The sequence below is a fragment of the Bos taurus genome, chromosome 1 (assembly GCF_002263795.3).
Source record: "Bos taurus isolate L1 Dominette 01449 registration number 42190680 breed Hereford chromosome 1, ARS-UCD2.0, whole genome shotgun sequence".
Taxonomy (NCBI): Eukaryota; Metazoa; Chordata; class Mammalia; order Artiodactyla; family Bovidae; genus Bos; species Bos taurus.
This window is the reverse complement of record NC_037328.1, coordinates 128,500,471-128,516,218: the sequence shown is the minus strand read 5'-3', so window position 1 is coordinate 128,516,218 and position 15,748 is coordinate 128,500,471. Positions and strand designations below refer to the sequence as shown.

The 15,748-nt window shown below is 46.5% G+C and overlaps 1 protein-coding gene across 2 annotated transcripts in view; it reads left to right on the top strand.

Annotated features, from left to right (window-relative positions):
- CLSTN2 (calsyntenin 2) overlaps positions 1 to 15,748 on the top strand; it is a 735,088-nt gene that overhangs the window by 592,232 nt on the left and 127,108 nt on the right. For both annotated transcript variants that reach the window (XM_005201877.5, NM_001206757.2), the window contains exon 6: positions 11,338 to 11,523. In XM_005201877.5, the coding sequence (XP_005201934.2) occupies positions 11,338 to 11,523 (186 nt within the window). The remainder of the gene's footprint in view (positions 1 to 11,337; positions 11,524 to 15,748) is intronic.

Below are 15,748 nucleotides of genomic sequence, written 5' to 3'. Positions count from 1 at the left end.
GGGCAGGAAACTATCCGCAGTTGCCTGGATGCTTCCAGAATAAGGCCCGAAAGTGTCCACCCACATGCCTGACTTTGAAATCCCCCAGGTGACGATGTGAGGGTTTTCTCAGACCAAGGATTTGGTAATCAAGATGGTGACTTGGGATGAAATTAAACCCCTTCTATCATCAGGAAATTAAAGAGAACTTCACAGGCAGGACAAAATTTGAGGACAAATTACTGGTTGTCTCATTTGACATTTATTGAGACATCTTGGGGGACTAAAAAGGTTGCAAATACATGAGGGTTTCCAAAATTGGACTCACATGCAAGTGCAGTTTCATCATCATACACACTCATCCACAGACACTCAGGCTGAAGTGTGTATGTATGTGTGTACACACAAATGCACACACACGCACGCACACACACACACAGCAGCTACATCTAGGATTCTTCACATTTTAGTGCCTGGCAGTTTAGCTTCCCTGCATTGCTGCTGCTGCTACTAAGTCACTTTAGTTGTGTCTGACTCTGTGCGACCCCATAGACGGCAGCCCACCAGGCTCCCCCGTCTCTGAGATTCTCCAGGCAAGAACACTGGAGTGGGTTGTCATTTCCTTCTCCAATGCATGAATGTGAAAAGTGAAAGTGAAGTTGCTCAGTCGTGTCCAACTCTTAGCGACCTCATGGACTACAGCCTACCAAGCTCCTCCGTCCATGGGATTTTCCCGGAAAGAGTACTGGAGTGGGATGCCATTGCCTTCTCCATTCCCTGCATTAGGCAGCCAAATTAGAATGTGTGAGTGTGTGTGTGTCTGTGTGTGAGTGTGTGTGTTTTGATTTTCATATACCTAATCATTCACTCATTTCTTAGATATTTATTGAATACCAGTTATGCACCAGGCCCTGCAGAGTGATGTACAAGTTATGCTCCGGTACATGAATAGATGGTACATGAGTCAATAATTCTCAGTGGGGAAGGCCAGGCAGGAGTTGGGTAGAGGTAGGGCGCATCACCAAAACAAGACCCAGACAACCTCCTTTACAAAGTCACATGCGATTTGGGACCTGGAGGAAGAGAAGGACCAGCCACCGGGGTGTCAGGGACTGAGCACCAGGCAAAGGGCTGCTTTGAGTTGTACCTCCTGATCTGAACTGTGGGTATTTTTTCTCTTCCCTCCTTCTTTTTTTGTAGTTAATTAAGATCTCTCTTTTTAGTGAGAATTAAAAGGTAATAAAATGCTCTTGTGAAGATAAGTATAGTAAATGGAAAGGGGTCAGTAATGATGGAAGGGAGAGGACTCCTTATATTTGTAATTGAGTTCAGAGAGTTTGTGTTTTCTTTCTTTTGAAAGTGTGCCTGCGTGTAATTGTTTTTAATTGGGGAAGGGAAAATCGCATAATTTAATGCTTAAAAAGTGATGTATGTCTTATGTATTGGGCCCAGGCTAAGTAGTTTGCATGTATCATCTGATATAAACCCTTTCAAAAGCTCTGAAATAGGTGATAATATCACCAGTGTTTGCATGAGTAAACTTAGGCAGGAAAGGAGCTGACTGGCCCCCCAGCACATGGTACCAATAGGTAGACCTAGGACTTACACCTAGTCTGACCCCAAAGCCTAGGCTCCTCTCTCTGGGATAGTTAATTAATATTCCCATTCTACAGGTGAAGAAACTGAGGCTCAGAAACATGAAGGGACATGCCCAAGGTTATTCAGCTGGAAAGGCAGCTATTGGGGTCAAAATGATTTTCAAGACAGTGACAGGAGAGTGTTACACCAAGCATGGGGCCCTTCTGTACATGAAGCTGGTCTTGGAGCCAGGACTGGATGCCTGGCTCTGACTCCTTCCAGCTCTGACTGGAAGTCTCAGTCTCTGACTGAGTTTCTGACTCAGTCTCTGTCTCCTTCCAGCTAAATGTCCCATCTGCTGCTTATAGACCCACAACAGCAGTAGAGAAAATGTTAAAAGGAAATGAACTCAGAAAAGCCAGGATTCCTTTTAGAGGTTGAGTCTTGGAGTCCTATAGGCCTGGCACAAGTCCTGGCCTTACCACGTATATGATCTAACCTTATCTCCACACCAGTTCCATGAGCTATAGTTGTAATATCTCCGCATTTTACAGACAAGGAGTGTCTTGCGCAAGGTGCAGTAGCTGGCAGGCAGAGGAGGCAGGCATCTGATTCCTCCTCCTCCCTCATGTCTCTACTTCGTTGTCTAAGCATCACCATGGCTCTAACCAAAGTCAGACTGGGATTCTGAGGACTCCACTCCAGGAGCCCTGGGGGAGAGGAGACATGAGGAGGGTCTCAGAAGCTGGCTCTTGTCACTCTTTTACCAAAAAGCTCACTTCCTGGCCCAGCACTCAAGTCCTTGCCAATCTGGCCCCAAAGTTGCTTTCTGGCCCATCTCACACCAGGTCTCCTAGATGCCCACTCCTGGCCTTACATTTGTCTACACTTGCTGAGTCCCACCAGGCCACTGCGTGGGGAGCACCATTCATATCATTTTCCATCTAAGTAGCACTGCTTATTGTTGTACCAAGGCCATGGTGGTGACACCCTCCAATTCTCTCTGCCCACCGTGTGCCCCACATCCTGCAGTGCTGTGTTAACCGTGCCTTCTGCCTGCATCCTGATGCTTGGACAACCAGGGCCTGGCTGAGCCTGGAGAGACTGCCCCCTCAATCAGCGAATTCCTAGAGAGAACAAACAACTTACCCTTTTGCTTTTCAGGCACTGACCAACCAACCCAGAACCTACATCCCACCCACCTCTTTTATCAGGGGCTCACACTCCAGCCAACATTTACCTGCACTAATCACCCTAGGGCCAGGTACCAGACAGCTAGGGATAGCTCCATGCCCCAGAGCCCACTGAAATTATACAAACTAGGTGATTTTAAGGCTGCTTACCTTGCCTGACCTCTTCCTTCCGTGCAAACCATAGCACAGGCTCTTGCCCATGGTTTTTTCCTCTCCCTCTACCTCTTAACTATCCCTGGTGATTCTCCATGCATCCCCAGTGGTGGGGGACCCCCTCTATTGGAGACTTGTGAGTATAACAAACTCTCTTTTCAATGGCAATTATATCCTGATCTGTTGGCCTTATCACACTTAAATAATAATACAACCTATGCTAAAACGAAGTCCAGGTCACTTCCTCCAGGAAGCCTCCTTTGTTCACTCTAGTCAGTATAACTTACCTCTTCTTTGTTCTCTGGGGTCTGCTTTTTGTCCCTCTGTCTGCCTTAAAGCTGGCTGTGTGCCTGTCACTGCCCTTACCTGACTGTCAGTGCCTCTGAGTCAGGGCTCATGAGTTACACTTTTCTGTCACTCATGCCTGGGGCTCTGCCTGGCCCATAGTAGGTGCTCAGTAAATGCATAGCATCAGAATAATGATAAGAATGATACAAGACTGCTGACAGGAGTAGTAGCAGTAGCTGTCTGTTCCTGGTGCTTTGCATTTGTTATTGTTGTTTTGTTGCTAAGTCATGTCAGACTCTGCAACTCTATGGACTGTAGCCCGCCAGGCTCCTCTGTCCATGGGATTTCCCAGGCAAGAATACTGGAGTTGGTTGCCATGCCCTCCTCCAGGGGATCTTCCTGACCCAGGGATAGAATCTGAATCTCCTGCTGGGCTGGCAAATTCTTTACCACTGAGCCACCAGGGAAGCCCTGTGCTTTGCAAACCTTTTCTCCAATTCCCAAAGCAACTCTTCAAGGTAGATTTATGTAATCATAAATTTTAATTCATTTTCAGATGTGAAAATGAAGCTCAGAGAGGTTCAGTGATTTACCCAGGGCCACACAGCCAAAAAGTAGCAAAGTCATGATTCAGACCTGAGTCTGTCCAACTGCAGAATTAACACTCTTGAATTTGGCTGAATTGAACTGAAGTTAATTTCCCTATTGTGTGACCCTGTCAGTGGTGACCCTCTGTGTGGCTTGATTATGAGGTGGCAATCGGAGATATTTTAGTGTTCTGGACACCAGACCTAATCTAGCTGCTAAGTGACATTTCCAAAGCACAGTCTGCATTCTTCATACCCTCACTAAACACCCATTTATAGCTCTTCACTGGTCCTAAGATGAAACCCAAACCTCTTAGCCAGCATTTATCATCTGACCTCCACTTACCTCTCCAGCCCATCTCTACCTCCTCACTCACCCCCAGCTCAGGTGCACTGGATGCCAGTGAAGATAAAGATGCTCCCTGTTGAGCATGTCCACCTCCCGAGCTTCTCCCAGTAGGAAAGGAAGTCCCTGGGTACCAAATCAAAGTCACCCATCCCTGGAAGAAAGACTTGAAAGATGCCAGGTGGTTGACACCTACAGAGTCTAGTTAGAATATCAGCTAACTGAACAGTCCCTGATCAGGACAACCCCTTTCCTATCCCTCCCCCTCCCCAGCATCCCCACATCGAGCCATTTATTTTGTATGAATGCAGCAATTTCCTGGACAACCTGATGCTTCTTCCTCTGCTAGGAGCTGAGACTAGGAAGAGCTGGAGGCCCTTGAACATGCGCAGTTAAGGAAAAAAAAGCATCAGACACACCTGTGTCTTTCCCTTCCCTCCTTCGGTGTCACTTCTGAGTATAGAGTTGGAACGATTTACCGAGTGTCTTGAATTACAAGAGCCCATAAAGCCTGTGCTTTCCAGAAGTCTCAGCTTAGCTTTTTTCCACCTCCAGGCATCTAATAAGAGAGTTCTAAGTAGTTAATCTTTTCCTAATGAGAAAATATATGTTCCCCAAATTCAGCAGGAGTTATAATACATTCATCCCATTTCTAAATCTTTAATCCCCTGAGAGGGAATTTAATTCCTGAAGGCATTCCAGGGTAACCTTTCCAAGAATGTTTATGATGCCATTGAGCCCGAGTATTAAAACAATAGGTGGTCTACTTCTTTTCTCTTTATTTAGGGAAAAAAATGAACAACAGTTCATTAACTAGTCTCTAGATCTTTCATGAATTGGAATTATTTTCTTTCCAAAAAGATTTCGTTTCCAAGTGGGATAGTTCAGAGAAGTTTAGGAAGCTTGTGAACCAAAGTGGGATGTTTCTATCATGAGGTATCATGGGGAAGGTCGCTCTGTTGGGCCCTCAGCCTTCAATGCATACATCAAGCCTATGAGGAGGTATAAGTATCTCAGATCTACAGGTGAGGCCACAGAGGCCCAAAGATAACTGCTTCGCAAAGGTCACATGACCCGAATTTGGGTGAGATGAGATTCAAACCCAGATTTCTTCAAGTCTACAGTATCAAAGCAGCCCCTCGACCCCTACAACTGCCCCCAAGGTCAAGCATTGATGAAACTGACAATATTCCTTGATCCTTTACCATCATCAGAAATTATCATTAAAAAAAATTTATCAGTGTAAATTGAATATTCAAAGATGAATCTGTAAAAATTGCCATTCTCAGTCCCAGCAAATCCTCGGAATCATAGAGGAGTTATTGTAAAAGAACTAGACAGCCTTGAGCAAGTCACACCAACTCTCAGCCACAGTTTTGCCATGTGCACTATTAAGATAGTAACACCCACTCACTGGGTCGCTGGGAGGATTAAATGAAAGAACCGATGTCAAAGCACCTAGCATCTTGTAGATGCTATTAATTGTATGTCCTCTTATTTCCTGCAATAAATGTTATTGAATACATGATCAATTAACATTAATACCATATCTGATGAATGTGTCCATTGTGTTTGAGGCTGAAATGATTCAGCATTTAATCTCCCCAGATCCTGGTGGTAGGTGCTACTTTTATTCAGGCTCAAGGTGGGTAAGTGGTTTACTCGGAGTCCACGCAGGAAGTGAGAAGGCTGGAATCTGAATCCAGGCACCCTGAATTTGGAGGTCATACTTTTAGACATCTTGCCATTCTACCCTCCAGAAAATGAGAATGAATAGATATTTCATGTGGCAAACACTGAGTTTGATGACTTGCCTTTTGCTCTCTTAAACCCCCGCCCTTTCTTGAAAAATGAAAGATGTTTGTGTGAGCTTCCCACTACGTCAAGGATGCTACACTCAGAAAGCTTCATTGATTTCTTTTACGATATGGTTGCAGTTTGTCTGCTCTCCATAAACCCTCAAAAACACGCCTCATGAGATCACAAAAGCTACTGGCAGGTGTGATGTTCTTCAAGATCTTTTCTCCCTGATTTCTCCTTGGAAAGGGCCTTGCCCCCTTAACCAAAGGCAGCAAAAGGACTGAAAACTTTGCTAGGACTCTGTCTCCACTATTTTAGTTCAGTTCAGTCACTCAGTTGTGTCCGACTTTTTGTGACCCCATGGACTGCAGCACGCCAGGCTTCCCTTCACCAACTTCAGAAGCTTGCTCAAACTAATGTCCATCGAGTCAGTGATACCATTCAACCATCTCATCCTCTGCCATCCCCTTCTCCTCCTGCCTTCAATCTTTCTCAGCATCAGGGTCTTTTCCAATGAGTCAGGTCTTTGCATCAGGTGGCCAAAGTATTGGAGTTTCAGCTTCAGCATCAGTCCTTCCAATGAATATTCAGGACTGATTTCTTTAAGATTGACTGGTTTGATCCCCTTGCTGTCCAAGGGACTTTCAAGAGTCTTCTCCGACACCGTAGTTCAAAAGCATCAATTCTTTGGCACTCAGCTTTCCTTATGGTCCAACTCTCACATCCATACATGACTACTGGAAAAACCACAGCTTTGACTAGATAGACCTTTGTTGGCAAAGCAATGTCTCTGCTTTTTAATATGCTGTCTAGGTTTGTCATAGCTTTTCTTCCAAGGAGCAAGCGTTTTTTAATTTCATGGCTGCAGTCACCGTCTGCAATGATTTTGGAACCCAAGGAAATAAAGTCTGTCACTATTTCCATGGTTTCCCCATCTATTTGTCATGACATAATGGGACCAGCAGAGAAGGCAATGGCACCCCACTCCAGTACTTTTGCCTAGAAACTCCCATGGACGGAGGAGCCTGGTAGGCTGCAGTCCATGGGGTCGCTAGAGTCGGACACGACTGAGCAACTTCACTTTCACTTTTCACTTTCATGCATTGGAGAAGGAAATGGCAACCCACTCCAGTGTTCTTGCCTGGAGAATCCCAGGGATGGGGGGCCTGGTGGGCTGCCATCTATGGGGTCACACAGAGTCGGACACGACTGAAGTGACACAGCAGCAGCAGCAATGGGACCGGATTTGTTGAGCTTTAAGCCAACTTTTTCACTCTCTTCTTTCACTTTCATCAAGAGGTTCTTTAATTCCTCTTCTCTTTCTGCCATAAGGGTGGTGTCATCTGCATATCTGAGGTTATTGATATTTCTCCCAGCAATCTTGATTCCAATTTGTGCTTCATCCAGCCTGACATTTCACATGATGTACTCTGCATATAAGTTAAATAAGCAGGGTGACAATATACAGCCTTGTTATTTATTTGCTCTGGTACTTACACTCCTAAAAAGACTTGAGCTGGAATTTCTCATCAAAGATAACCACTAACATATCTGGATGAGAAAGAGATGCCCACGGCCCCCACAGAACACCAATACCAGGGATGTCTTGGGCTTCCAGAAGTAGATATTATGAGGAATCTCTCACCCACTAGCAGGAGAGACTCAAGAACTGGTGATATAGGGCCATACCATGGGCACCCTCCACAGAACCATTTCTCTGATCTTTTTAAATTGCATCTCTAAAGAGAAGGATGATACAGAGAGACAGGAGTGAGGAAGGGAAGGAGAGCAGCCTCTTCCTTGATACCATGTCTTGTTACTGGGGAAATATTCTTCCATATCATTTCTGGACCAAGTGCCTTTGAGAACAAAGAGAAGCAAACATGTGATGGCTTCTGTTGGAATGGTTGTTTCTGTAGAACGAGAGTAGGGGCAGACAGGGAAAGTACCAGATAAGCTACAAATAGGCTATGGGTTCTGTCTGTGGCTCAAGAAAGGCTGCCAGGGCTGAAGTCAAGGTTAGGTTTCTGGGGCCCCCCAGATCCACCTGGAAAATATTTCCTGGGCTTACAGTTTGGTGTGGAGGGATCAAAAGTAAACTCACAATTCCTGCCTTTAAAGAGTTCCTAGTTACAAGAAGGGGAAGGCACACAAATGGGTCATTCCAATGACATCCTACAGGATCCATTCATGCTTTCTCCCACTGTCTAGTGAGTATCTGCCCTGTGCAGGGCATCGTGCAGGGATTCAGAGTTACCATCAGCTTGGACTCTACTGTTGAGAATGCTGTGAGGGCACAGAGGAAGGTTTCTATCCAGACTGGAGATATCCTGAAAGTTATGTGGTAGAGGTAACAGACAGACAGGAACAGGAAAGGAGCTCCATGCAGAAGAAATCGCATGACTGAACGCACAATGGTATGCGATATTTTGAACCTAGGTTGAGACGAGCCTGGTCATGTGTGGACTGCTGCTTACAGCACGGTGACTTTCAGATATATCAGACAAAAAGCCCTCCTGTCTGCCAGTGATTTGTCCTTTAGATTGACCTGGGGCCACATGGGCTATAGCAACTCCATGGTCTTATCCTCCAGGAGGTAATGGGCCATTCCAGACACAGCTCCTGGGGGCTCTGAGAGAAGACATATAATTGGGTAGATTCTCTTTTACCTATAGTCATTGTCATCTAAACATCCTTTCAATGGGAAGAAAATCCAAAAAGGAGTGAATATATGTATATGTATGGCTCATTCACTTTGCTGTACAGTGGAAACATTGTTAAGCAAGTATACGCCAATAAAATTTCATTTAAAAACAAACAAAAATCATCCCATAGCAAGTTCCTGGTGAGAAACCTCACAACGTGGTGTTAAATCTTTGCTCATGACTCCAAAAAATACATTAAAGGTGGTTGGTTATCATGGGGGTTCAGAGCTAAACCCAGATTGCCGGGTTATGTGGAATGTGCAGGGGGTGTGAGCATCTCCTTTCCTCTCTGGGGAAGGAATAACAAGGATTGGAGCCCTACTGCATGCCAGGCCCACATGGTTGCCCCACTTCACTGATAAGGTGCCTGAGGCTTGGAGACCTTCAATAACCTGCCCAAGAACTTCCTGACCTGATGGAGTCAAGCCAAGATCGTTGCTGCCTTTACTTCAAACAAGTTTCTCTGAGGCTCCCCATGGGCTTTCATCCTTGACATTCAGGCGTCAGCTCAGGCAGGAACTCTCTCCATCTGAAGAAGTTCCTCTCTAGAGGTCACCACTTTTCCTTTCATAGCACTTACCCTCCGCGATAGGACAGCATGGCGTATCCATTGCTTGTCTCTCTCTCAGCTCCACAAGGCAGGGACCTTTTCAGATTCCTTCATTGCTGTATCTGTGATGCTCAAAGCAAAGCTGGGGGCATAAGAAGCTCAAACATACGTTTGCTCACTGAACAAAGCCCTCTGTCCCTAAGCTCAGCCCTTTCACTCTGCTGGTTTCCTCAAGATGGCAGCCAATGGCCAATGGGTATTTTCAGGAAGCCCCTTGGTGGCTGATGAATGATCCTAAATGCAAGACTTTCTGAGTTTCCCAAGGGTGAGGCAGGCAATCCATAGATTTTCATTTTTACCTTGGCATAAAGACACCATCCAGGGACTTCCCTGGTTGTTCAGTGGTTAAGACTTTGCCTCCCAATGAATGGGGTACAGGTTCAACCCTGGTCCAGGAGCTAAAATCCCACATGCCTCCAGACAAAAAACCAAAACATAAAATAGAAGCAATATTGTAACAAATTCAACAGACTTTTTAAAAATGGTTCATATAAAAAACTTTTTAAAAATGTTTCACATAAAAAAACTTTTTAAAAAAGAGATACCACCTAGCAATGTGACAAATGTTTGAGAGTCATATAAAATAGTATCCACAACTCATGTTCCTTGATGATTCAGACTTCTACCCACAAGTCTGGCTCAGGCCTACGTAGACTTCTCAGGCAGGCATCATTGTCAGCAAGTGCTGTTGCCAGTCACCGTGAGCATGGCCTTGCCTAGACTCTGACTCTCCACTCTTGTTGTTTCAATCAGTTCTTGTGTACGCTCACTCTCAGTGTTTATTTTTGTTGATTGCTCTTTTTTTGTGTAGTGTCATTTTGATTGTGATTTTGTTCCTCTCCCACACTTTGATGTCTCCAAGTTATTTTTCCACTAAAATGCAGGGATAAGACCATCAGCCCTACTTAAGTCACAGTCCTGAAAGGGAAGGAATCATTGTGCCTAACCCCATGGCTTCATGGAGTCCTGAATTATCTTGGCCTCTTTTTTTGTTTGTTTGTTTGCTTGTGGCAAGGTGTATGCGTTCCTGAAAATCAACTTGCTGGGAAAAATGGGACAAGGGACTCAACAATCAAAAACATCATCAGTTCAGTTAAATTCAGTTCAGTCACTCAGTCGTGTCTGACTCAGTGATGCATAAAAAGAGACAAAGGGACTTCCCTGGTGGTCCAGTGGTTGGGAGCTCACCTGCCAAGGCAGGGGACATGAGTTCAATCCCTGGTCCTAGAAGATCCCACATCCCCCAGGGCAATAAGCCAGTGCACCGCTATTAAACCAGAGTTCTAGAGCCTGTGCTCTGCAACAGGAGAAGCCACTGCTGTGAGAGGCCTGCATATGGCAACTAGAGAGTAGACACCACCCCTTCACCACAACTAGGGAAAGCCCATGCACAGGAAGAAAGGCCCAGCATAGTCAAAGATAATAATAAAATAAATTAAAAGCCAACCTTATTTGAAAAAAAAAGACACACACACAAAAACACCAGCACAGTTTTACACAGGTTAAATGATTAAGAAATATATAAGTACTACAGTACATACGGTACCTTGCCTTGAAGAGACCTGAGGTTTGCTTGTGGTGGTGGATATAGGAAGGGTTGAAGCTGATGCATTATTGTGAAGAGGGTTTTCTGAATGACATAGAAAGCTGTAACTGCATTGCAGGCAGGTGTGGCTCATTACACATGGCGAGTGGAGTAGCTGGTAGATGTTTTGAGGTCTGTACGTGGGCCTGTTTTGTGCCTTCCTATGTGGCTTAGCTCAGCCAGGTGTGGATTTCTGAATTCATCTAGTGTTTCTTGGGGACAAAATCTTGCATAAGTAAATGTGAAATCCCCGTTATCCTCGAATCATTTCCTAATATATCGATTGTGGTGGTTTAGTCGCTAAGTCTGCCTGACTCTTGCGAACCCATGGACTATAGCCTGCTAGGCCTATCCTTTGTCCATGGGATTCTCCACGCAAGAAGACCGAAGTAGGTTGCCATTTCCTTCTCCAAAGGTACCAATTGTGTTGGAACAAATGTACATTTTCAAAGCACATGTTACAGCAGAACTGTCTGCACCTGACTGACGGTCACTCTTTCCTTGTTTACTCAGACTGGACCAAGAGGATTGAGTACCAGCCTGGCTCAGGGAGCGTGCCCCTGTTCCCCAGCATCCACCTGGAGACGTGCGATGGGGCCGTGTCCTCCATCCAGATCACCACGGAGCTGCAGACCAACTACATTGGGAAGGGCTGTGACCGGGAGACCTACTCTGAGAAGTCCCTTCAGAAATTATGTGGTAGGCTTCCCTGTTTGGGTTATTTTTTAATTCATTGTTTTAAACAATATATACAAAGCGTATCTTACTATATTATGAAAGAATCAGCCGCTCCCCACTGCACTGGCACATGTGACCCCTGGATGAATATTAAGTTTACTTATTATGGTTAAATCAGCAATGCCCAACCTTTTGGCACTAGGGACCGGTTTCATGGAAGACAGTTTTTTTAAGTTTTTAATTTTGTATTGCTGCTGCTGTCGCTTCAGTCATGTCTGACTCTGTCCAACCCCATAGACAACAGCCTACCAGGCTCCCTCATCCCTGGGATTCTCCAGGCAAGAGCACTGGAGTGGGTTGCCATTTCCTTCTCCAGTGCATGAAAGTGAAAAGTGAAAGTGAAGTCGCTCAGTCATGTTCGACTCTTAGTGACCTCATGGACTGCAGCCTACCAGGCTCCTCCGTCCATGGGATTTTCCAGGCAAGAGTACTGGAGTGGGGTGCCATTGCCTTCTCCACTTTTGTATTGGGGCATAGCCAATTAACAGGCTTTCCAGGTGGTGCTAGTGGTAAAGAACCCACCTGCCAATGCAGGATACCTAAGAGATGGGGGTTTGGTCTTTGGGTCAGAAAGATCCCCTGGAGGAGGGTGTGGCAAGTCACTCCAGTATTCTTGCCTGGAAAATCCCATGGACAGAAGCCTGGTGGGCTGTGGTCCACAGGGTTGCAAAGATTCAGACACGACTAAAGCAACTACACACAGCTGATTAACAAGCAATGTTTGATAGTTTCCGGTGAACAGCAAAGGGACTCAACCATACACATACACACATCCCTTCTCCTCCAAACTCCCCGCCCATTCTGGCTGCCACGTAACATTGAGCAGAGTTCCCTGTGCTATACAGTAGGCCTTCTTGGTTATCCATTGTAAATACAGCAGTGTGTACATATGCATCCCAAACTCTCTAACTATCCCTTTTCCCCTTTCTTCCCCCCTGGCAACCATAAGTTTGTTCTCTAAGGCTGTGAACCTCTTCCTGTTTTGTCAGTAACTTCATTTGTATCATGCCTTTTTAGATTCGTGGAAGACAGTTTTTCCACGGACCAGAGGTGGGGTTGGTTTCAGGAGGATTCAAGCGCATTACATTAACTGTGCACTTTATTCTATTATTATTACATCAGCCCCACCCCCGATCATCAGGCACTAGACCCCAGAGGTTGGGGACCCCTGGGTTAAAGGGTTGGAAAGCTCAGCTTTCAGCACCAACCACACCTGATCAGACCCCACCATGTACCAACTCTAAGGCTGTGGGCAAGTGCTGCGACAAAGCCTCTATTCTTCATCAATAACATAGGGACATTATGTTCCTGTGTACACACACAGGCACACACATGTAGACACAGCACCAGGAGTGGAAGAGCACCTAGTTGGGACCTGAAGGAACACGGTTCCCTTGTACTGTGTTGATTTCAGAGAAGTGCCTTCCCAGGGGCCAGTGTGAAGGGTGGTGCCAGCCTCTCAGGGAGAGGTGGGTCTCCTCCTCCGGAACCAGCTATGGCACACGAGGGCTTACTGCAAATGAAAGTGCTTGACCTTTGTTCCAAAATTATGAAGAATTTTAAGGCAGAAACAGCAAAGCATGAAACCAAGCTGGGGGCCCCATGTGACTGTTCAGGTCACATGCTGATGAAGCCGGGCCTGGATGGCCACGCTGGAGAAGAGCTAGGCTGGGAGGAAAGATGGGGAATGTGAAGGATCCAAGTGTAGGGGACAGAGGGCCGGCTGTCAGTGTGCTGAGACATGGTGCCCCAAGAAGGAAGCAGGCCGGAACTGGGAGCCAGGGTGATGCAGGTTCTACCCGAGGAAGCTTAGCTTTATTGAGCACCTGCTGTGTGCACCTCACGCGTGTGTGTGTTAGTCATCCAGTCTTGTCCGACTCTTTGCGACCCTATGGACTATAGCCCACCAGGCTCCTCTGTCCATGTGATTCTCCAGGTAAGAAATCTGGGGTGGGTTGCCATTCCCTTCTCCAGTGTGCTTCACATGCCCTACCCTAATTCACACTGAGGAGGGTCTCATTCATCCAGTTTTAAACATGGACAATTAGACGCCCAGAGAGGAAAAATTATGTTTAAGGTCACACAGGGAGTGACAGAGGCAGGCTTTGAAAGTAGGTCTATGGGAGGGAAGGGCTCTTTGGCTCTGGATCTGTGACGCTGGGCCAGGCCTCTGGAGCTGGAATGTAAATCTCTCAAGTCAAGTGCAGAATAAGACACAGTACGGTGGGAACGGTCCCATGTGCTTGGTAAACCAGACCGTGGGTGTGTTGATGGGCCTCTTTCCTCCCCACCATGTATATTTCATTTCTTTCTTGTTCTCTCAGAGACTATTCAGGCCCTCACACAGCCTCTCTAGCCAGACTGTGGGCAGCTCAGAAAGAGCTTAGTCTTAAGACGGAGCCTGTACTTGGGGGTAACTCCATCACCCACGGAAGATGTAACTTCCTGAACACAGCCTGCACCCCTCCACTGGGGGCCCGTCCACTGCTGTCTTTGCAAAAGTTTTCCTCCCTCACCACTGACACACACATGCACACACACTTATGTGCACACACACACAAGGTGCACACAAGGTACACACAGGCACACAAAGTGCACACATGCACACAAGGTACACACATGCACAGAAGGACACACACATTCACACACAGATGCACACGGGCACACAAAGTAGGCACAGGCACACACACATGCACACTTAGGTGCACAGTGCACACAAGTACACACACGCGCACACAGAGGTACACACATCCACAACACACAGGTACACACATCACACAATGAAAACACAGGTACATACACAGGCACACACTCACAGCTTCATGCACGCAGCTCTTGCCCAAGGACCAAGTGACAATTTGAGAACTGGATGTGCAGTATGCCCTGCTTGGGTAGCACAGTGCCCCATTTATCATGTTGCCAGGCTGGAAGGAGGGCCCATGGGAAGGCAGGTTTTTCTAGAATGATGCAGGAGATTGGGGAAAACAGCACAGCCTAAGTATTCCAAACAGCTCTTGTAAAAATGCCCATCAGCAGCCCGCAGTACTGAGAAAGCTGCCTCCGGTGCTCTTTACTCCACGCACAGAGAAGCCGTCTCCGCCAACATCTCATTTCGAATGAATATCCCATCTTGCTCCCTGTGCACCTGAATTATAAGTCAGCTCAACCCCACGCCACCGCAGGTTACAGTCATTTCCTCAACTCCTCCAGGTTAGGAGATGATGGAGTCAACTTGTTAAAGATCAGATGAGCCCAAGGGCACGCACAGGTGATTTGATTCTGAATGTTGCTGGGGGGAGAACAGGAGATGGAGAGAAGGAGAGGATTTTTCAAGGGAAGAAACTTTAGAGCAAAATTGCATCTGGTTGTTAATATAGCTCACTCCTCTGGGCTGCCAGCCTCACCTGGCAGGAAGGCAGGTTCAATCAGACAGGAAAGCACTTTACCCTGAGATGCAAGCTTATCTAGTACTGGGAGCGACCTTTGTCAAGCTCAGCTGGAAAGAATCTGCCTGCCATGTGGGAGACCTGGGTTCGATCCCTGGATTGGGAAGATCCCCTGGCGAAGGGATAGGCTACCCACTCCAGTATTCTGGCCTGGAGAGTTCCATGGACTGTATAGTCCTCACTTACACTTCCTGGTGTGCACTTCTGGGAACCCCGAGTAAGCCTGTTGGCGGGGGGGGGGGGGCATTCCTGCCTCCAGATCAGGAATCTGCCTCTTGAATCTACAGAGGAGAAAAGACAGAAGCAAATGAGTGAGACACATGCCCATCCATGTTAGGTCTGCTTCCTTGGGCCCCACGCTCTCTCCAGACTGTGAGGGAAAGGTAGACCAGATCTCTTCTAAAGCGGAGCCTGGGTTGTGATTCCTGACTTAAGTGGGGCTCCTTAGGTTCTGAAGACAAGCTTCTTTGCATTTTCCCTGGCTTGTCAACAAGCTGCTGGCAGGGTTTCCCAGCCAGAGGGCTACCGTGACACTTTAAGCCCCAGTGTTCATTCTACATATCTTCATTGACACTTTAAGCCCCAGTTTCATTCTACATATCTTCATTGACTTTGGATAGTAACAGGGAGACCAATTAGGATGTTATGGCCATAGTCTAAGCAAGAGATAATGATTTCTGAACTGGGGGAGTGGCAGTAGGGATGAACCTAAGACAGGTTTAGGAGGCAAAATCGGTAAG